The 19081-nt window shown below is 42.9% G+C and overlaps 1 protein-coding gene across 15 annotated transcripts in view; it reads right to left on the bottom strand.

Annotated features, from left to right (window-relative positions):
* Window positions 1-2328: 2328 nt before the first annotated feature.
* The window catches only part of NFIA (nuclear factor I A), a 373976-nt gene continuing 357223 nt past the window's right edge, over window positions 2329-19081 (bottom strand). For all 15 annotated transcript variants that reach the window (XM_072820485.1, XM_072820487.1, XM_072820486.1 and 12 more), the window contains one exon: window positions 2329-9833. In XM_072820485.1, coding sequence (XP_072676586.1) covers window positions 9816-9833 — 18 coding nt within the window. In that variant the 3' untranslated portion in view covers window positions 2329-9815. The remainder of the gene's footprint in view (window positions 9834-19081) is intronic.

The raw sequence follows: 19081 nt of genomic DNA, 5'->3' as shown, positions 1-19081 counted from the left end.
CGCTTGCTGACCCTCTCCTCTCTGCACCTTACCCTCCCCCCGCCCCAAGCTAACCTATGAACGTTCCTGGCCAATGGCCTAATGGTTTCCAGAGGGGAGGTGGGCTGGGGTATGGGTGAAAGTGGTGAATGGGATCAAGGGTGCCCTTGTCATGATGAGCAACGGTGGGGTATGCAATCGTTGAATCACTGTGTTGTACACCTGAAACTAATACAACCCTGTGTGCTAACCCCACCGAAATGAAGATTTACATTAAAAAAAATGTATTCTCTAAGAGGCTTCCCTGAGGGAGGAGTCTCCTTCCTGGTCCTGCTGAACTGAGGCATGGCCACGTGACATGGCCAATGAACTGTGAGTGGAACTGGCATGTGTCATTCTAGATGAAATGGTTGAAAGCCAGGCCAGGCCTTGCCATGTTCCTTTCCCTCATGCTGACACATCCAGCAGTCGTTGAGGTGGTGGCTGCTTTCCCCCTTAGTCCCAGAGTGAGGAGGTTCTGTAGGAGACGCCACAAACCTTTGAACAGACATGCAGAATCAGATGCCAGCCTCTATTGTCAGCCGCTGAGATTTTGGACCTGCTTGTATCACAGCAGAGATCTAGCCTAATGTGATCAAGACATGTTTTCTGATGCTCGTAGGGGAGAGGATAAAGGTCCCTACTGTGCCTGCAAGGCCTTGCAATACCTTGACCTAAGTGTCAAGCTTCATCTTGAACCGCTATTTCCTTTCTTTCTTCCCTTTATCCAAACAGGCCTTCCTCCTGCCCCTCAAAGGCGCCAAGCTCCATTCCACTATAGGCTTTTTGTACGTGCTGTTCCCTCTGCCCAGAACATTCTCCTTCCAGCCTGCCCCCTGTGCTTGGTTAGCTTCTCTCTGTCCTACTGGTCTCAATGGGCTTTTGCAGAAACCTGTATCCTTTATAGCCCTCATCACAGCTATATGCTTACCTTGGCTGCTGTGTTTATTTGGATAATGGCTACCTTGCCCACTAGACAGTATTCTTCATAAGAATAGGTCGCACAGTTTTTATTCACCTACTATCCTTAGCCACTGGCATAGTCTCTGGCACATAGTGGGTACTCAATTTTTGTTGAATAATTGAGTTGAGGGGCATCTTGAGTGGCTCAGTCTGTTGTGAGCGTCTGACTACAGCTTGGGTCATGATCTCCGGGTCTTGGGATGGAGCCTCCCATTGGGCTCTGTACTCAGCGGGGAGTCTGCTTGTCACTCTGCCCCTCCCTCTGTTTATACTCTCTAATAAATGCATAAAATCTAAAAAAAAATTGAGTTGATGGGGTGATTATAGGATGGAAGTTGGAAGCAGACTTCTTGGATTTGAATCCCACCCTGCCATTTAGTTGTTGTATGACCTTGGATAACTTACTAAGTCTCTGCCTCAGTTTCCTCACCTGGAAAGGGGAATATAAGTGGTTCCTATCTCAGAGGTGGCTGAGAGGATAAAATGGGTGAAGATACATCTGCTGCTTGTTGACACCCTGGGTCTGGTCTCCAGGCTCACCTTTCTGTATCCTGTTCTGGGGGTTGGCAGTTTTCTCACTATATTTTCCATACTCCCTTCCTAGATGCCTATGCTTTGATCAAGCCACTGGGAAACACTGGCAGGAGCCTCAGAATAGGTGGTTAGGGAGAGAGGGGACTTCTTTCTGGTCTCAGGTCCTGTCCACATGTGACAGCAGCAGAAGATGAATGCACCAACGGCCTCCAGCTCCTTTCAGTGCTCCCAGCACCAGCCACCGTCGCCTCCTCAGAAGTACTAATACTGTTGGCCGCGTGCCCCTCGGCGGTCCTAGCACCAGCCACCCATGTCCTCTCAGAGGTCTGTGCCCACCCATGTGGTGCACCCCACCTTCATGGTGACCCCTTTCAGTAAAGATCTAAGTCTCAGCTGTGTGGAGCTCCTCCTTGGAGTGCCCAGGTCCTGGTAACTCAACTTTTCCCTTCTGGGTCCCCAGCCCCGGGGCTGGTGGCTGTAACCTACGGTTCCTTGCCTCCAGGCTACTGCAGAGCCTCCTCTTGGAAAACCTACTGGGCCCTATTCCTGACTCCTCATGGGGCCCTGATACAACACCTAAAGCACAGTATCAGGCACGTCAGAAGCACAGGGGAATGAACGTTAAGCCTCGCGTTTGGTGAACTGGGCGAGAAAATCAGCAGTGCCCATCAGAACTCTGTGAAGGGCGTGATGTGCTTGGCATCTATTAAGGATAATGCAAACTCCACCGTGCAGAAAGGCTGACCCATCCCCTTAACTGTCACTCAAATACAACCGCCCAGGTTGTGATTCAAAAGCAAATGATGACACAGCTTCCAGAGCATTAGCAATTTTTTATTTTTCCTTTTTTGTTGCATAGGAAATGCAGTACTTGCTTCCAGTAATTGTATCGTAATGTGAGAAGGTGGTAGCACTAATGGTTGAATACAAGAGTTAAACTAATCCACACCAGCTCAAAAAACCTGTGGAGATTTAGTTGAATAAGAATGGACGCCCACAGTGATTCTCAACCAATTACAAATTTTCACAGAACACAGTAAAACTAAAAGGGTAGCTATGAGAGTCAATACAAGTATACTAGAGGCACAGGGGGCCCGGCTCATAAAAACAAATGTCAAACCAAGTTATTAACACGGGGGGGTGTTTAGTTTCACAACAGATCTCTTTTCATCTCTGGAAGTGTTCGGTGCCCTCCCCCCGCAATTTGAAATGAAAAACCCGAGGTATCTTGAATGGGCAGATTTCCAAGGGTGGTGGGAAAGGTCCCCAGGGAACCTTGTTCTGCGTAACAGGTCAGAGGTGTAGGGAAGGGGGATCATGTATTTGACTTGGAGAGTCTCTCGTGAGGACCTCCTAGGACCCGACAAAGCTCCAGCTCTTGGTCTAGTAAGTATCTCAGGATAACACTACCAAATGCCTTCACAGTGCAGACAGGCTGGTCTGAGACCAGGGAGAAAAAAATGAACCTGGCAGGTCTCTCAAACCTCCATCCCCACATAGCCAGTGGCCTGGTGACCTTCGGTTGGGAAGTTAAAAAAAAAAAAAAAAAAGAAGTGCTGATGTATATGTATGAGTACTACTAAAAATATAAATTAAAAAAAATTTAAAAATGGAAAAATAAGAATAACGCAAACAGAATCAAAGGTGGGAGAGCTACTGTCATTTTGAGAAGTGGAGCATAAAGAACAGCAGGAAAAACAGCCCAATTCCTGGGACACCTTTTGTCCTTAAAACACTGTGGAGATTTAAGAGTTCACATTGCGTGACCTGGTGAGTGTTTTCTACCATGAAGGCGCTCTGGTTGGATTAGAGGTGGCACTTCCACCACATATTCCTGCAGCCCAGACACATTTTGGAAATTGTGTTTGTTGAGTGAAATCGCATAAGGAGTCCACATGTGAAACTTGTGATGCCTGGCACCCAGGCGAGGTCCTGCCCCCCACACTGCCGCCTCCCGGTTCTGGTGGCCTCGACTGCAGGCGGTCCCCTGTTGTTCTGAGCATCTCTGGTACCTACTCCCCATCTCCCCGTTCTCCTCATCTGGTTATGTAACCCTTTGGGGGCACAAAAGGCAGATGGGTGCTGGTTTAGGGGGAAAAAAAAGTGAGATGAAACTGATTTAATTTGGGAAGCAAGTAGTTTCAAATTTAGACCAAAAAAAAGTATATTTAAAAAAAAATCCCGTGTTAATAGCAAACTCCTTTTTCTTATGAATCGGGCCCAAAGTTTGTACAGAGTTTTATTTTTGAAGAAAATATTGCAACTGTGCATGAAACTAAATAGCCATGTGATTTCTTAAAGATTTTTTCTTTTTTTCTTTTTTTCTTTTAATATGAGGAAGTCTGGTGTGAAGACGGATCAAGCATGGGTACCTGGCTGAACATTGTCCATTAAGAAAACGCTTCAGGGTCAGCATAGCTTCGGTCGAGAGTCAAGGAAAAACGTCCCTCGCTTGGAAATGTTCTCAGAGTTTCTTCGTAGCACAGTTCTCGAAATACAAATGGTCATTTTGAGACAAAAGTCTTGCCAGGGACTGATTTCTGAAATCAACCACCCATGCTTGTCCCCTAGGAAAAGGAAAACAAAAAAACGAAAACGAAAACAAAAACACAGTAATACTGAATTTAAGTAAATGTATACCTCCAAAATACTGAAAACAGCCGAAATCAAGAAAGAATTTGCGTTCTCAGTGAAATACCTTTAAACCTAGCTGACAAGAACCAAGTCAGAAAAAAAGACTAACATAACTTTGAGTAATATTCATACAGTTCACTAAGCATTATGGAATAGCATGCATTAATATTGTACGGTTATTTTACATCACCTATACCAGAAGATCCTGACTGACAGACAGCGAAGGCTACCGGTGTAGAAAAATCTTACTTCAGAAGAGCAATATAATACAGATTTCACAGGCACTACATTTTAATATATCAGGTATTATGCTGGTTTTCTTATAATTCTTTCTGTCCTAAAGCTGGCATTATAACAATGACCAAAAAGGCAAGGATTGAAGTAAACGGAAAGTAGATACCAAAGTTGATATAGTTTTTTTTTTTCTTCAGATAGATTAGTGCATAGTTCTCATGCAGATAAACACTGCTATGCATTTACACTGTTGGAAAGCAGAGTGAATTGAGCCCAAGTTGTCACATTGGTGTAAATCATTTTGTCAGCCTGTAATAGCACCATGTAATGGATTTGCATTAAACATTAAATTGATTTCAGAATTGGTGACACAGTATTCACTACAGTTAAGTGCTATGGAACAGCTTCAATGTTACCTGCTATCTATCAAAGCAATTTTCATCCCACTGCTTTTTTATTGGAAAAAATAAAAGGAAAACATACACGACACTAATTAGGCAAATGCACAGCCTTGGACGTGGAGAAGGCAGAGCGGGTTTACTGTCAAACAGTAAATACATGCATTGACTTCAGGACAAAATTGACCTTGGAAGCCGATTTGAACGAAAGCTCTGCCGGTGGGCAGTGCAGCTTTCTGAGACTGTCCTGGGACAGGTCTCCGGGGGTGGGTGGTGAGGTGCCACTGAAGCTCTCCTTACACTACCATGCCAGTTGTGTTTTAAATTTGTTCTATGGAGGCCTGCTACCGGGAAAAAAAGAACAAAACACTTAAAGAAATAAAAAAGAAAGAAAGAAGAAAGAAAGAAAGAAAGAAAGAAAGAAAGAAAGAAAGAAAGAAAGAAAGAAAGAAAGAAAGAAAGAGAAAGAAAGAAAAGAAAGAAAGAGACAGAGAGACGACCACCACTATGGACAAAAAGATATTTCCAGAGACGTGATGCCAAGTACATTAAATGACATTCCTAGAAATTCCTCCCCCCCCAAAAAAAAAATCACAAGTAAAAAAAAATGTTTTTCTTAATCCAGATTTCATAAATTACAACAGAATTCAAAGTTTATGGGGATAAGGGTTTGAAAAGTAAAAGACGAACTTTTTGAGATGGGTTTTGCATATTCCTGTGGGCTGACTGAACACCGTGACTCTGGAAAATGTGGGTTCCCTTACACTTCGACTGTCAGAGAATGAAGAATGCAAGCGTGGGGAGGTGTACCTGCTGGCCGGAGGGGGAAGGGCGCCCACGCCCGACTCTGGGTGGAGGGGATAGTGGGGAGGGTCTGACACCAATACCCGCCAGGCCAGGGAGTGAAGAGACAGAAAAGTTTGCTCGAGTCTCAGAGGAAAGTAAAAGGCTCTGGGATGGAGAGAGTGGCATTAGCGGGAGGGCCTCTGCCCATGAATGATCAGAAAAGGAGCATTTTGGTGGCAGGGGAGTGGATCAGGGTGAAAAAAAGAAAAAGCATACAGAAAAATGATCAGATTTAGTGTTTGTGCCTCTGACTTCAGTTCCCAAAGAAAAAACACGGAGAGGGATTTGGGGGACTTCTCTTTGCTGATATTGTCAATGCCATTTGACGGGAGAGAAAAAATTCAAATGTGTCTCGGAATCAAGGGCGGGGCCTTGGAAGTTGGGCCAGCCCTCAGCCTGTCAGTCTACACACCCCAGGTAGCAAAGTCTTCCTCAAACATCTTCGCTTGGCTTTCATCTAAAAAGGTAAACACTCGGATTGTTGGTGTTTCTTTTTTCCTGCTTGATCACAACTGAACTACAGTTTCCTGCTGCTTTCTGGACAATGAAACATTAACAAAAATGTAACTTAGTGTATTTAATACTTGACCCCTGTTCGTTATCACCCTAGACTGCCTCCTTAATGTTTTAAAGCCTTTAAAACATTTTTTTTCCTGCAAATCTTGTTCAGAGTTCCCTAATTTTAGCTTCATCAAACTTAATACAACAAAATACCTTCAAAAATACAGCATACCTGTAACGTCCATTTACAATGGTTTTTCAGTAGACCTATACTTCACAAGCATAGGAATATGCTATACCATTGAGAGAAAAAATAACTGTATTTAAATACTTACAAAAAAAAAAAAAGGAAACAGGAAAGTTTTAAACTTAAATCCAGTTCCCAAAGGGGGGTGGGGGCAGGAAAGAAAGAAAAGCAATTCTATGAACGCTGCCTTTATAATGGACAATCAGAAATTTCACTAGGCTAATTTGACAGAAATTTTTCCTCATTTAAACAACATTACAAAAGTCCTGCATTATAAAATAGGGTAGAATAAATCAGTGTAATCAATAAAACTATACAACAATACAAATTACATATCTTCTGAGTGGGCAGTTTATTCTCTCTCTTTGCAGTCATGACTACAACATGCTCACTAAAAACCACTAAAACTGCCCAAACTATTGCTTAGTTTGTTTTGTTTTTAAAAAAAGGGTGCAATTTTATTGTATATACAACCAATTTCCTGGTAATACCTTGGCTTATCGCAAGGTTCTGACAAAATGTTTGTCTAGGCTTTTTTCCCTTCACTGTGAAGCACTGAAAAGCTGCTATTTTTTTTCTTTTTTTTTTCCTTTTTTCCTTTTTTTAGTGCACATATGTCATAATAAAGTAATGCCCAGCTAAGTGCTATAGGGGAAGGCAAAGTATGCTGGCTGGCTATAGGAAGTGACACCATATACTGACAATCACACCATACAACAGCGCCAAACGACTATTCAACCACTTATCAGACACATATGAAAATCCAAAATGTTTTATTTTATTTTTTTTTCCTTAAATAGAGATAACCAGTAAACAATTTTCAGAACTTGGAAGTTTAAAAACGTGCATATAAAAATGGGCATTATATACTTTTTTATTGAATGTGGATTGACTGCGGTCTGCTAAGAAAAATGGGGTGTGGGAGCTGAAGAAAAAGGAAGTTGTCTTTTTTTTTTTTAAGGCTTGCTTGTGAAAGGAACAGTTGTAAAAACAAAATTGCTTGAAGCAGGGTCAGCTTAGTGCTTCACAGTTTGACTGCTTCTCTAAGAGGAGCCCTTCCTGCGCACGTGCATTCAAAAAATCACAAAAAAAGTACAAAGACAAACACCTAAAACACACTGCGTCAAGTGCAGCACCGACTTTGGTCAAATAAAAAAAAATAAAAGAAAAATTAATAATCGCTAAGCTTTTCTACACGATATAAGCAGGTATTGCATATTTTCATATATCTGGGAGGGGGGAAATAAAGGAAGACTCCAAATAAATTGTAAAATGCAGCAACATCCAAAATACTGATATTCTAAGCCATCTACAGATCTCAGAATAGCACTGCCACTGACCACAGAGGACAATAAAGACTACTCCTATCTGCGGAACAACTAACTCTCTATTTAGTTCTAGATGTTGAAACTGACGATGGCTGACATAAAAGTCACATTTACAAAAAGTGTCTCCAAATGCTTGACGAGGGAAAAACCCCTTTCAATAGAGGAGCATGTGCAACAATTCCACAAATAATCGCTATCCAGGGCAAGGCACATTGATATGGAATTTTTGTTTTCGTGCAAATTAAGGAAAAAAAACAAAACAAAACAACATTGTTTCGGGGGGAAAGATGAGGAGCAAAGTGTCTTCCCAAGAATTTCAGTTACTTGATTGTATAGGACAGTAGTAGAACCCTTCTGAAGGGCTGAAAAACATAGTTTAAAGGCAAGTGCCTAGAGTAGGGATTACAATATTGTGTCTTAATGCACTCTACTTTATCCTACATTAACTATATAAAAATTAGTTACTAACACTAGAACATGCAGAGACTTTCTCTGATCAGCAGGGCTTGCCAACCAGAACGTATATATATGTATAGTATAGGAAACCTTCTTGAAGTTGCATGGGAAGCAAAGGGGTGCTTCGCTGTCTGGTAGAAAAATCACTTGCACTTTTTTTTGTTATTTTTTTGTTTTTTTGTGTGTGTATTTTTTTTTTTTTTTACATAAGATACAGGACATTTGGGGGTGCAAACTTATTTTTTTTCCCTAACAGGTACCCTTGATCTGAATGGGCACCAGCATTTGTGTCAGTATTGGTTTCATTATTATTATTATTATTATTTTTTCCCATAGCCCAGTTCAGGGGCACAAAGGTCTTTTAAAAGTTCTGGACAATCTCTGGTACAATGAAGTGTCTGATAACTGATAAATCCTATGTTGCTGGATACATGTAAAAATTTTCAGAATTGGCATAATCCATTATAATAGTGACTTCTAGCTTATAAAATTAACAGATACCATGATTTCATTTTAGTTATGTGCTTCAATAACAGAAAATAATTAATTAGCATTTAATGTAGTTAACATATTGTGGTAAAAGCACCATTAGATTTGTTTTTTTGTTTTTTTTTTAAATTTTCCTTCAGTTTTTAAAGGGATACAAGTTTAACAATAAAAAACATAAAAAGCAAAAATAGCTCCCCTTTTTCTTGCAAGGCTGTTTTTTACCCCGATAATTTAGAGTCCTGGGGTGGAAGGACTTGAAAAACAAAAATAGAATTTTCAACAATCTCTATCTTACAAAGATATTTAGCTATCCAATGAAATTGCACTTTACTCATTTCAAAATTCGATTGTTTTGATTGATTCCTGTCAGTTTCTGTCAAAACAGACCATCTTCCCCATTTCCATGTGAATTTGTGTGTCATTGTTGAAATTGTTGAAAAAATGTTTTTTTTTTAAATGTAAGTGCAGCATTTCACAACTTTTAAAAAACTGAATAGTAGTAGTAGTAGTTTGTCATTTCGGAATTGTTCTGCAACGTGAGTGGATTCACTGTCCTTGTGGGCCATGTTATATATTTAACTGCTGACTGCTGAACCAAACCAAACTAAAAGAAAAAATAAAAAAGGAACATAACTGCATTTTCTTTTTCCAATGTGTTACAGAAAAACATTGCCCTTTGACTGTCCCGTAAGTTATATATTGCAGATCTCAGCTACTACAAAAGATTTAGTTCTCCATGTGTCTCCTGATGACTCAAGGAGGCTCACACCTGTGTGGGTAAATTCATGAAATACTGTGAAACAGCCAGGCTCCGTAAGGAAAGTGTGTTACAACGGGAAGTCAGTGAGCAAGGGTAGACCTCCACTCGCCACATCACCTAATGCTCACGCTACCACGGAAACACTCCAAATGTTACAAAGCCCAACCATTTCCAGCACCATATGAGAAAATTACAACAGTCCCTAAAGTATTTAAAAAAAAATCCCAAAAGGTTATGGCCTTTGCTGTTTGACCATAATGCTCGCTGTTTCCATGTACAAGTTGATTTGATTCTCCCCTTCCACTGACAGTGAAGTTGTAACCGCGCTGGGTTGAGGATGCGTCCATGTTACAGAGTTGAGAAGGGGTCAGGTGGTCTGTCTGGTGGATGGTGGGACGCTGCGACTTTTATCCCAGGTACCAGGACTGGAAGACAAAAAGGAAAGAACGATTAGAGGTATAATTTGGAAAGTAAAATATTTTAGAAGTTGCCCTTCTGAGCATGAAATTGGGATCTGTATTAGGCATGAAGGCTGTGGGTGGGGGTGCGGTACAGGGGCAGATTTTCTGGGTAAGGTAGAAGGGAATGACAAACAGTAGTAAATCTTGAGTCACTGAAGCTGATCTTATTTCTCTGAAGTTGAAACTCAGCATCTTCACTGGGGTTTGCAAACGTTCTGAGTGTGTCAAAAATAAAGTATTTATGTCTGCTTGATATATATATATATATATATATATATATATATATATATATATATGTTTTGCAGTCTGGTGGGGGCAGTTATAGGAGGGCAAGAAGCTTGATCATCTTGTCACTGAGCCCTCAGTGCCCAGCACAGTGCCAGGAGTAGAAGGTTCTCAACAAAGAAGTGTCGAATAAATGGACAATGGGTGAGGGAAGAGGTTTCCTGTGCCAATCAATGTCTACTTTGATGATTTTTCACATCTCCTTTTCAATGAGATGTAGGCACTAAAGATGGTATTGTGACATTCTCTGAACAGGCGCAGATGATCAATAGTGATAGAAAAATAGGGGCGGTGAAGTAGAAAAAGTGCTGTATGAAGAGTTCTGCAGGATTTGGGCAAGTCACAGCACCTCCTTGATACCCAGTTTCCTTTATGTGTGCCTGAGATAGATTTTATGAGGTAAAATGCTCCTTTGGCTCAGTGTTTCTAAGATAATTTATCAAAAATGATATATAATAATCAAGTGGGATCAAGATTTCACCCTATTAACTGCCATGATGTCCAAAGGACATAAATGAGGCCATTGCATAGCCTCTGTTCTTGTTTATGTTCAATCAGCACTTATTTAGAGCCTGCCATATGCCTGCTGGGCCCAGTTACCAGTTACCTTTTCCTTTCAAAAATCCTCAGGTGATTGGCTTTGGACAACATCACTTTATATGCTGGCAATTCTTTCTCTGTTGGCTAACCAAAGTGACCAGTTATGGTCTAATATCAGAGTTGGTTTCTCAAGTGAAACAGAAGTGTTTAGCTTTTGCCAACTTCTCCCTAGAGATGCCCTGCCAAATTCACCACATTCATCATCATTCACAGAAAAATCACCAACTTCTAGCAAAAGTGAATGTCTCTGAAAATGGAGTTGGCAGTATCAGAAAGGGGTACATTTGAGTGGGTTCAGTCAGACTTTCATTGGTGCCCAAGAGATTCAACTAGGTAAAGGACAGCCTCTGATCCCAGGGGGATGTGGCAAAATGATAGCTACGTGGAGGTGGGTATGAGATTTCCTGGTCGCACAAGCTACCTCTGATTTCCAGAGGACTTGAAAAAGCCAGGCCTGAATCGAAAAACTACTCATCCTGTGTAACTTTTAGATATTCTTCTTTGACCACATGCTTGGAGGAACACAATAAAGCCTCTTGTGTCCCGAAAGGAAATCATCCTGGCAAATACAAATGGCCTAAATCTAACCGGACAAAAGGAGGGGGGTGGGGGGAGAAAGGACAGGGGTGGCAAGCCCCAAGCTGTATTTCCAGGAGGCTTCTCCCAGTAGCCCACTGATCCGTGCGTGCTACGGCCTCCGTCTCATCTCTCGCTATCAAAACAGTATCCAAGTTTGGGTGCGGCGAGTAACGCTTACGGCATTTCTGTCCTCACACTTTCTAAGTCGGTGGTGAAATTCCAGCCTTCTTCAATCTGACGCTGCATAGTAGCTCTTGAAGCACACACGGGGGACCCAGTGAGTCAGCAGGGGGAGCAGTTTTCCATACCACAGTTTCTGGACACAACCTCAGTGCACTACAAAAATCTGCAGTGCCTCTGCACTTCTCTTAAAAAGCAAAGCAAAAAAAAAAAAAAAAAAAAAGTTTCTTCACACATCTTACTATTCAGTGTGCGCCTTGCCGACAAGGTTACCCCAGAGCAGCTCTGTAATCCTTCACTGAAATAGGCTTTATTGATTGCTCTGGTCTATTGTTCTCTTTTCAAGTCCCCCAAGTTCAAGTTCATCCTGGTGTTACATCATGTCTGGTTGCTAAGAGCAACCAGACAGACCCAGACGTGACTATCATTAGCAAGAAACCCTCCGCTCTCCTCCCACCAACCTTCCAGTGGCTCTGACGTAGCAAGCCCACTGCAAACACATTGAAGTATTTATTCTGCCTAATTTATGACCTACACGGCAAGCGAGACCCCCACTCCAAAAACCAACACTGTTGTATATTTAATTAATCTGTCTTTCTCTGGCACTTGGGAAAGTTAGACAAAGGACTAATTATTGTGTTTCACTCTCCACACTTTTCTTTCGGGGGTGTGTGTGTGAATATTTGCATGGGAAAGAAAACCACAAGGCCTAGCATTCCCCCCCCCTCCACTTTTTCTTTTTTGCCCTATTGACATTTCATGAAATACTTTAGCTGCTTAAGGGAATTAGAAAAAAAATGCGATGTGAATGTTACTCCTTCTGAGTTGGTATTCAGTAACACAAATCAACTCATGACATGTTTAAATTTAAATGCTAACCACACACTCTCAGAGTTACTTTAAAGGTTAGTTTTTAATCAATAGAAGTTGCTGACTCTGGGTTTTTGAGCTGCGCACTGCAGCTCTTGGGCTTTTGTCTACCGTTAGAGCTTTCAAACTTTTTTTTTCCTTGAGATGATTTTAGCAATGATTTTCAGACACAGAAGGCTATTGTGCTCTGACCAGCAACATATCAATAGAGAAGCGAGTTGCCCTGTGGTGTGGTGTCAATATGACTCCTGAAGGCATGGGTTGGGGGTCTTTAATAACCCATGAAAAAAACTTAATTAACCCTTTCAGGCCCAAACCAAAACCTATTCTTAAACTTTTTCACTCCTGTAATTTGACCATTAGTACTTATTTCAACATCACACTAATCTTCATGACAATTAACCCAGCTACTTGACCAAGGCTTCCCCTTGCCCCCCACCCCTGAATGGGAAGTCAATCCTAGTGGAACCACACAGGGAATTTGTTTTTTGTTTTTTTGAGGCTTTTTTTTGGGGGGGGGGGGGGAGATAAGCTCTCTTTGATTAAATCATTTATTTGCCGAGATGTCAGATAAGTAGTTATAATAATAAAAAAACAAAAACTCATCCATTTCACCTAATTATTTTCTCAGGCTCAGTTTGTGGCTGAAGACGCTCTTAATTTCTTTATGATGAATGACGAATGTGATAGTTGCACATGTATTTGCCACTTGATTTCTAGAAACTTCCACAAACTACTAGTAACATCAAGTAGACAAGATAGTATTTGGAAAAGCCCACTTTTCTCTTGTGACATTTTCTTAGGAAATCTACTATGCAAGCAGCGCGAATTTCAAAACATTACTTGAAGAATGACACTGAGCATTTTTTTCCTTGGGCCATACAAGAGAAATACAAAAATAATCTGAGGTTGTTAAACTGTTGGGGCTGAGTAGCAGCAAATCACTGGGAAAATGGTGCCACATTGAACAAAATTCATTTATGGAGAGTCAAAATACTGTCTTCTGACATTTACTGACACAAGCTTACATTTCATATGGTTTCTGCCTTCCTACTTTATAACCCCTTAATCTAACCTCCTGTATCCAGATGGACTACAAAGGAATCTCTGTCCCTTATCTGCAGTGAGTTCCAATATTACAATACAATATAGGACGATGTTATCTTGATACATTTACATTAAGGAAGTAAACACAGAGCTTTGATCTATTTTTTCCTCAGGGACTTTCAGCTATAGTTGTTTTGGAGGTCCATAAATCCACACTCCCACAGAGGCTCCAGTTCAGTAAAATTAGTCTGTTACATTCACCATTTCTACAGTTTGGGATGTGCTGGGGGTGGGAGCGGCGGAGGGGGTTGGTGGTGATTGTCCTCTCTCAGTGTTCAAGGTGAAACATCAAAAGAAACCTTGCAGTCCAGGACCAGAGCTCAGCTTTCCTTTTCTCCAGTCAAATGAAGAAGTAATCTCATCAGGTTGGAAAGTGCTGACTAAGGATTTAATAAAGTGCCTGCAGATGTGGCGTCTCTAAGGTATTCAACTCATGTAATGCAAAACAGCTCCACACTGAATGTGCTTATAAAATTTCATTTAACCATTGCAGCGCGAAATTTTTTTTCTTCACCGTTCTCTAAGGAGTTTTATCACACTTCCCACCCCTTAATTTACAGCTCTATGAAAGTTCGAATCCCATTCTGCTGGGATTCTGGAATACTCACAGTAGTCAGGTTTTATGAACCATAAACAATATCCATCCGGCTGCATCCTAAACAGGGAGGCTGGGACGGCTGTAGGCACCTTTGACAGTGCCAGGCTCCTTCCTTTCTTATGCTCCATGGAGAGCTATTAGGAAACTCTTTGCCAAAATTTGGTCATGAGGCGGCCTAAGACAAGGTTGACGAAGACGACTCCTTCGTTAACAACAGACATTCTAATGTGAATAACAACTTTTTTTTTTTCTCCAAAGGCCTTTTATATACTCTTCTCACTGAGAGGGCAGGATGTATATTTTAACGATGAAAGGAAATACAAGTCTGTTTGAGATAGCTATATTTTACTGTAACTAAAAAAAAAAAAAGAGAGAGAGAGGGTGCGGGGGGTGGAAAGGGGGAGGGTGGCACAGACTGTGACGCAGCAGAATCTGTTTTTCAGATTAAAAAGTTAAACAAAAGGCCTCGAGGGCAAAGTTGAACAGTGCGGAAGGAGGCTGTTAATGTGGAATCCAGAACTGGGTGTGACACTTCGCTTTCTTCTCCAGGCAAGGTGGGTTATTTAAGGACATTCACATACGTAAAACAGAGACATGCAGACACAGGGAGGCCTGTCTCCACTCCCCCAGCAGGCCTGACTCTTCATCAGCCCCAAAGAGTTCTCTACCAACCAGGACAGCATGAGTTGTGGGCACCATTTTGACTCTTCTCCTCAAGTGGCTCACACTCACCCAGTTAGTCATTTTTGGCTTCCTGCTCTTGTATGGATGAGCCAAAGCTCACTGCTTAGCCCAAATGAGTTGCTCTTGGCAAATCAGCCCAAAGCCTGGTAGCTCCATTCAGCCCCCCAACCCTTTCAATACAACAGAAATGGACAGGACTTCTGGGTTTCTAGCATCAGTTAGCCATCATTTTGGGGCATTTCTTCACTCATGCCACAAGCACTAGGGGCCTCACACGTGCTATGTATGTTAGGCTCTGGGGATAGAATGTGTACAGTAAACAGGTCCTGCCCTTAAGGAGCTGTTGTGCAGAAAGACGCCACCGGATTGCAGCCTTCTATACCTTTCAAGATAACAGGAACCCTGCCCTTCTCATAGTAGGGTCTTTACCAACCGAATATCGACTGATGGGGCTGAACATCTGATGTCCCAGGGACTCTGGGTTGAGTCCTACTTTTTCCCTTAGCTCGTTGTATGACTTTAAGTAAGCAGGTCTCTGCCCTAGGCCCCCAGAGACCTGCCGAGAGGACTCATTCTGCATGACAGCAGAGGAGAGGGGTGGGGGGTTTACACTGGTTTCTTCTGGAAAAGGTGGCATGCTATATACACAGGTGTCAGTTACTGGGATTGCCAGCCACGGGCTTTGATCTCTGCCGTCATTTTTCTTGTCTGATTTTGTTAATTAAAGAAAGCCTGTTTTCAATAACGCTAAACCAAGACTTGTTTATTGTACAGGAAACTATTAAAACATTAATGGGCCATGATTGGCCCTACTTACCTTTGTGGCCTTATCTTTTCACTGCTTGTACTCAACACTTGTGCTGTGTTAAACTTCTTCCAGATTCCCCAAAGCCAAATGCTTTCTCCCTGCTGGGCCTTGGCACGGGCGATCCCGCTCTCCTTGGCTTTGCTAACACTTGCTAGTTCTTGCATTCTCAGATTAGCATCCCTTCTTCCAAGGGGTCTTTCTCCAGGCCTTTAGTCCTGGGGTTTACCTCTGTCACAGTCTCTGAACTGTAATTACCTGTTTTCTCCCCAAGAAAATGGATCTCTTCTTGAGTGTGGCATCCCCAGTGTCTTGCCCAGCGGCTGGTGCAGAGTAGGCACTTACTAAATGCGGTTGAATAAAGGAAGGCAGGCAGGCAGGCAGGCAGAAATGAGCTGTCCCTAAGGTTCTCTCGAAGCCTGGTGTCAGTTACCCCAACAAGGCATTTAGATGGATGACTTCTAGCATAGCTGTACCACATCCATGCTCATGCCACATGGCCATGCCTCCCCAAATGACAGGTGCTCTCCGGAGAGGGAGAGAGAGAAAGAGACACGCAGGTCTCCACAAGCTGCCCCAGGCAGTTCTGATGGAAGAGTTCTTGCAGTAGGGCCAACTGTGGCCAACTGCGTCAGTAGCACGTGCAATAGTTTTGTAACATGGACGGCTGCCTACTTACTACAAGCACAGAGGAGTTGTCCAAACCACCGCTCCCTGGAGAGTGACCGTGCTGCTCCCGGCCAAGACCTCCGTTTGGTTCAAACCTCAAGACGGGAAAACACTAATCTTTTTGCCCAATAAGCCATCCAGCACCTCCAAACCTTGAGAGTACACACACAATCCAATTATTCCGACTGTAGTTCCAAAGTCTAAATCTTTCACCATCTTCCAACCTGCCCTAGTGTCTGCCTCACTATCAAGAATTTTTTTTTTTTTTTTGGTCTCCCTTTACATTTTCATCTGAGTAACCTTTTTACCTCATGAAACCAAAGACTTTTTTGAATTAACAGCGGTGTTCTGGCCCACTCACATGCACTCTGCAGACCTCCCTCTCAGAGGGCTGTATGCCCCGTGGTGGAGCGAGGGCCCCAGAGGTGGAGTTAGCAGAATCCCATCGTCCAACTAGTACACACTGCCCTGTACTAGTTAAGTCATGTCAGGGAAGTTAGCATTTCCGAGTCTCAGTTTTAGACTCCATGAAATGGAGAGAACAACCTGACCAGTTTTTATGTGGCTTAGATGAGCTAATGCCTGGATAGAGGCAAGCCCAGAAAACCAGGACGTCAAGGGAAATGGCTTAACATGTGTCTGGGCCCTCAGGTCCACGTGAGACGCTGGGAAGACCCGTTCCCTTGGAAAGTCACCGCTCAACAAGGCGACTCTCTCGGACTTAATGATATAATTTCTTAGTTAAAAGTAGCAGCTGCGTCGGTTCCATCCCCCCCCCCCCCACGCCCCCCATTGCAAGAGAAAGTTCTTGAGAAAATAAAAATCTGTCTTTAATTGCGGTATTAAAATCAGAGCAGCGAAACTAACCACACAAAAGGAATTGGCTCAAGTTTATGAAAGGCATTTGGGCCCTTGCCTTGCAAGGCTAAACTGCACGCCTTGGAAGTTGGGGGGGAGCGGGGGAGCGGGGCGGCGGGGAGGGAGGGAGTAGTCAGGCAACCAAGTGGGCCAGAAACAATCCTATTTTGGTTTTTGTTAGCGAATGGCATACTACATAGATCAGAGACTTCTTATAAAATACAAACCCCCACTGTACACAAAGCACAGGAAAATGTGAGGAAAAAAGGGAAAAACTAAAAGCAGCTTAGGGTGTGTTAACGCTGCTATTCTGTCAGCTTAAAGAGTATTTTATGCTTGATCAACAGCTCTTTTTTTATTGTGCTTTTCTTTCATTCATTCAAGACATCAAAGCCGGGCGCCACCAGTGTACCTGCCCTTCTGGAGCCGCTTGTGAGGGGGTTCTAATGAAGCACGACTCTGGGAGCCGGAGACCCCCGTGGACACGGCAGTTCAAAGGGAATATTTCAACAATGATTACATTTTGTAAATCTTTTTATGAAAGAGACAGCTTATTTCCTGCTTTTTCATGAAAAATAGATTCTATCCATTAAAGTGAGCCCGCGCCACGGAAGCTGCTTGAGATCTGAGGTGCGGCGTGGAGATTAAGGGGACAAGGGCCCGATGAAATCGTCCAGAGTTCCTATCTGTGGGGCGAGGATGGCACCGCCGGATTCTCTGGGTGGAGCCGCGACAGTGCGCTGGATGGCTCTGCGAACGGAAATGCAGTGACAATGGGGCTCCGCGGTTTATTTTCAGCCAGGCCTGGTGTTTATTGTTTGTTCCTTTTTACTCATTTTTGATTCCACAAAGTCCAGACCAAGTACCAGAAGGCATCAGGCAACCCCTTTGATTGCACAGAGGAAAGATGAAAGATTTTAGTTACAGATTCATTAAATGCTGTTATTTTAGTGCCCCGAAATGGGACGAACCCTTTCGCGTGTGGGAAGTTAGCCATTAAAAGGCTGGCTCTGGTCTGAAGATACAATACAGGCTTTATTACTGGCTAATGTCTGCCCCGAAAGGCAAAAAAATAAAGAAGGCACGGTACCCTTTGGTAATTTTTGATTTTCGGTATTAAGATAATCTTTCCTCTGGTCTTTTTTTCTTTCTTTCTTTTCTTTTTTTTCTTTTTTTTTTTGGCGGCAGGGAGAGTTGAGTACAGTCGGCACGGAGGAGAATATGATTTCCTAGGGAGCTATGAAATGAAAAAAAAATGTATGTTTTCTGCACATCAGATTCCGACTTTAATTAAATGCCTGTTGTCTAACAAGTGCAGACAGTCACACTTGGGGCTGGCCCAATGGTGGCCCAGGGAGGTAACCTTTCTTGTTTAAAAAGAGAGGCGTGGGAGTGGAGGTCAGAGCTCAGCAGAGCGTGGCCACATTGTAATAATCATTCCACCCGGTGCTTCTCCGCTCCTGTTCTTCCCCCAGAGCTGAAAAGCCCTTCCCCAACACCACTCAGGTTCACAGCACATCTATCATGTAGATTTAGTGTTCAGATTGCGCAGGTAGAAAAGGTCTGGAAAGGGGAAAAAATAACATGAAAGCGAAAAGTCCAGTTCTTACAAAAAGGCTCCCAGAGACGTCCTGCAATAGAGCAATGGAGGATCTGATACTTTGCCAGAAACGAATTCCCAAACTAACCTTTTCAGCCAAGAAGCCCTTTAGGCACTGGATGGCACCTGCCACCTCTGGACCTTTCCACCCCAGCTGGTGCCCACTGGCACGACCCACAGCACGGGTCTTTGCTTCTTACCCCCTTAATCACCCTCTGTTCACGGTAGGGGCTCCCTCCTCCTGTCCTTTCCCAGCCCTCCAGCCAGTCTCTTTCTCTCCTTCTCCACCTGGGTTTGAGCCCCCCACAGGAATTAGGGCAGTCCCCCTCCTCTCCCAAAGGCTGCACAAACCAACAGTCCTTCCTACTCCATTCACT

The sequence above is a fragment of the Canis lupus genome, chromosome 3 (assembly GCF_048164855.1).
Source record: "Canis lupus baileyi chromosome 3, mCanLup2.hap1, whole genome shotgun sequence".
Lineage (NCBI taxonomy): Eukaryota > Metazoa > Chordata > Mammalia > Carnivora > Canidae > Canis > Canis lupus.
The sequence above is the reverse complement of the archived record's forward strand: the minus strand, read 5'-3'. Positions and strand labels throughout refer to the sequence as shown.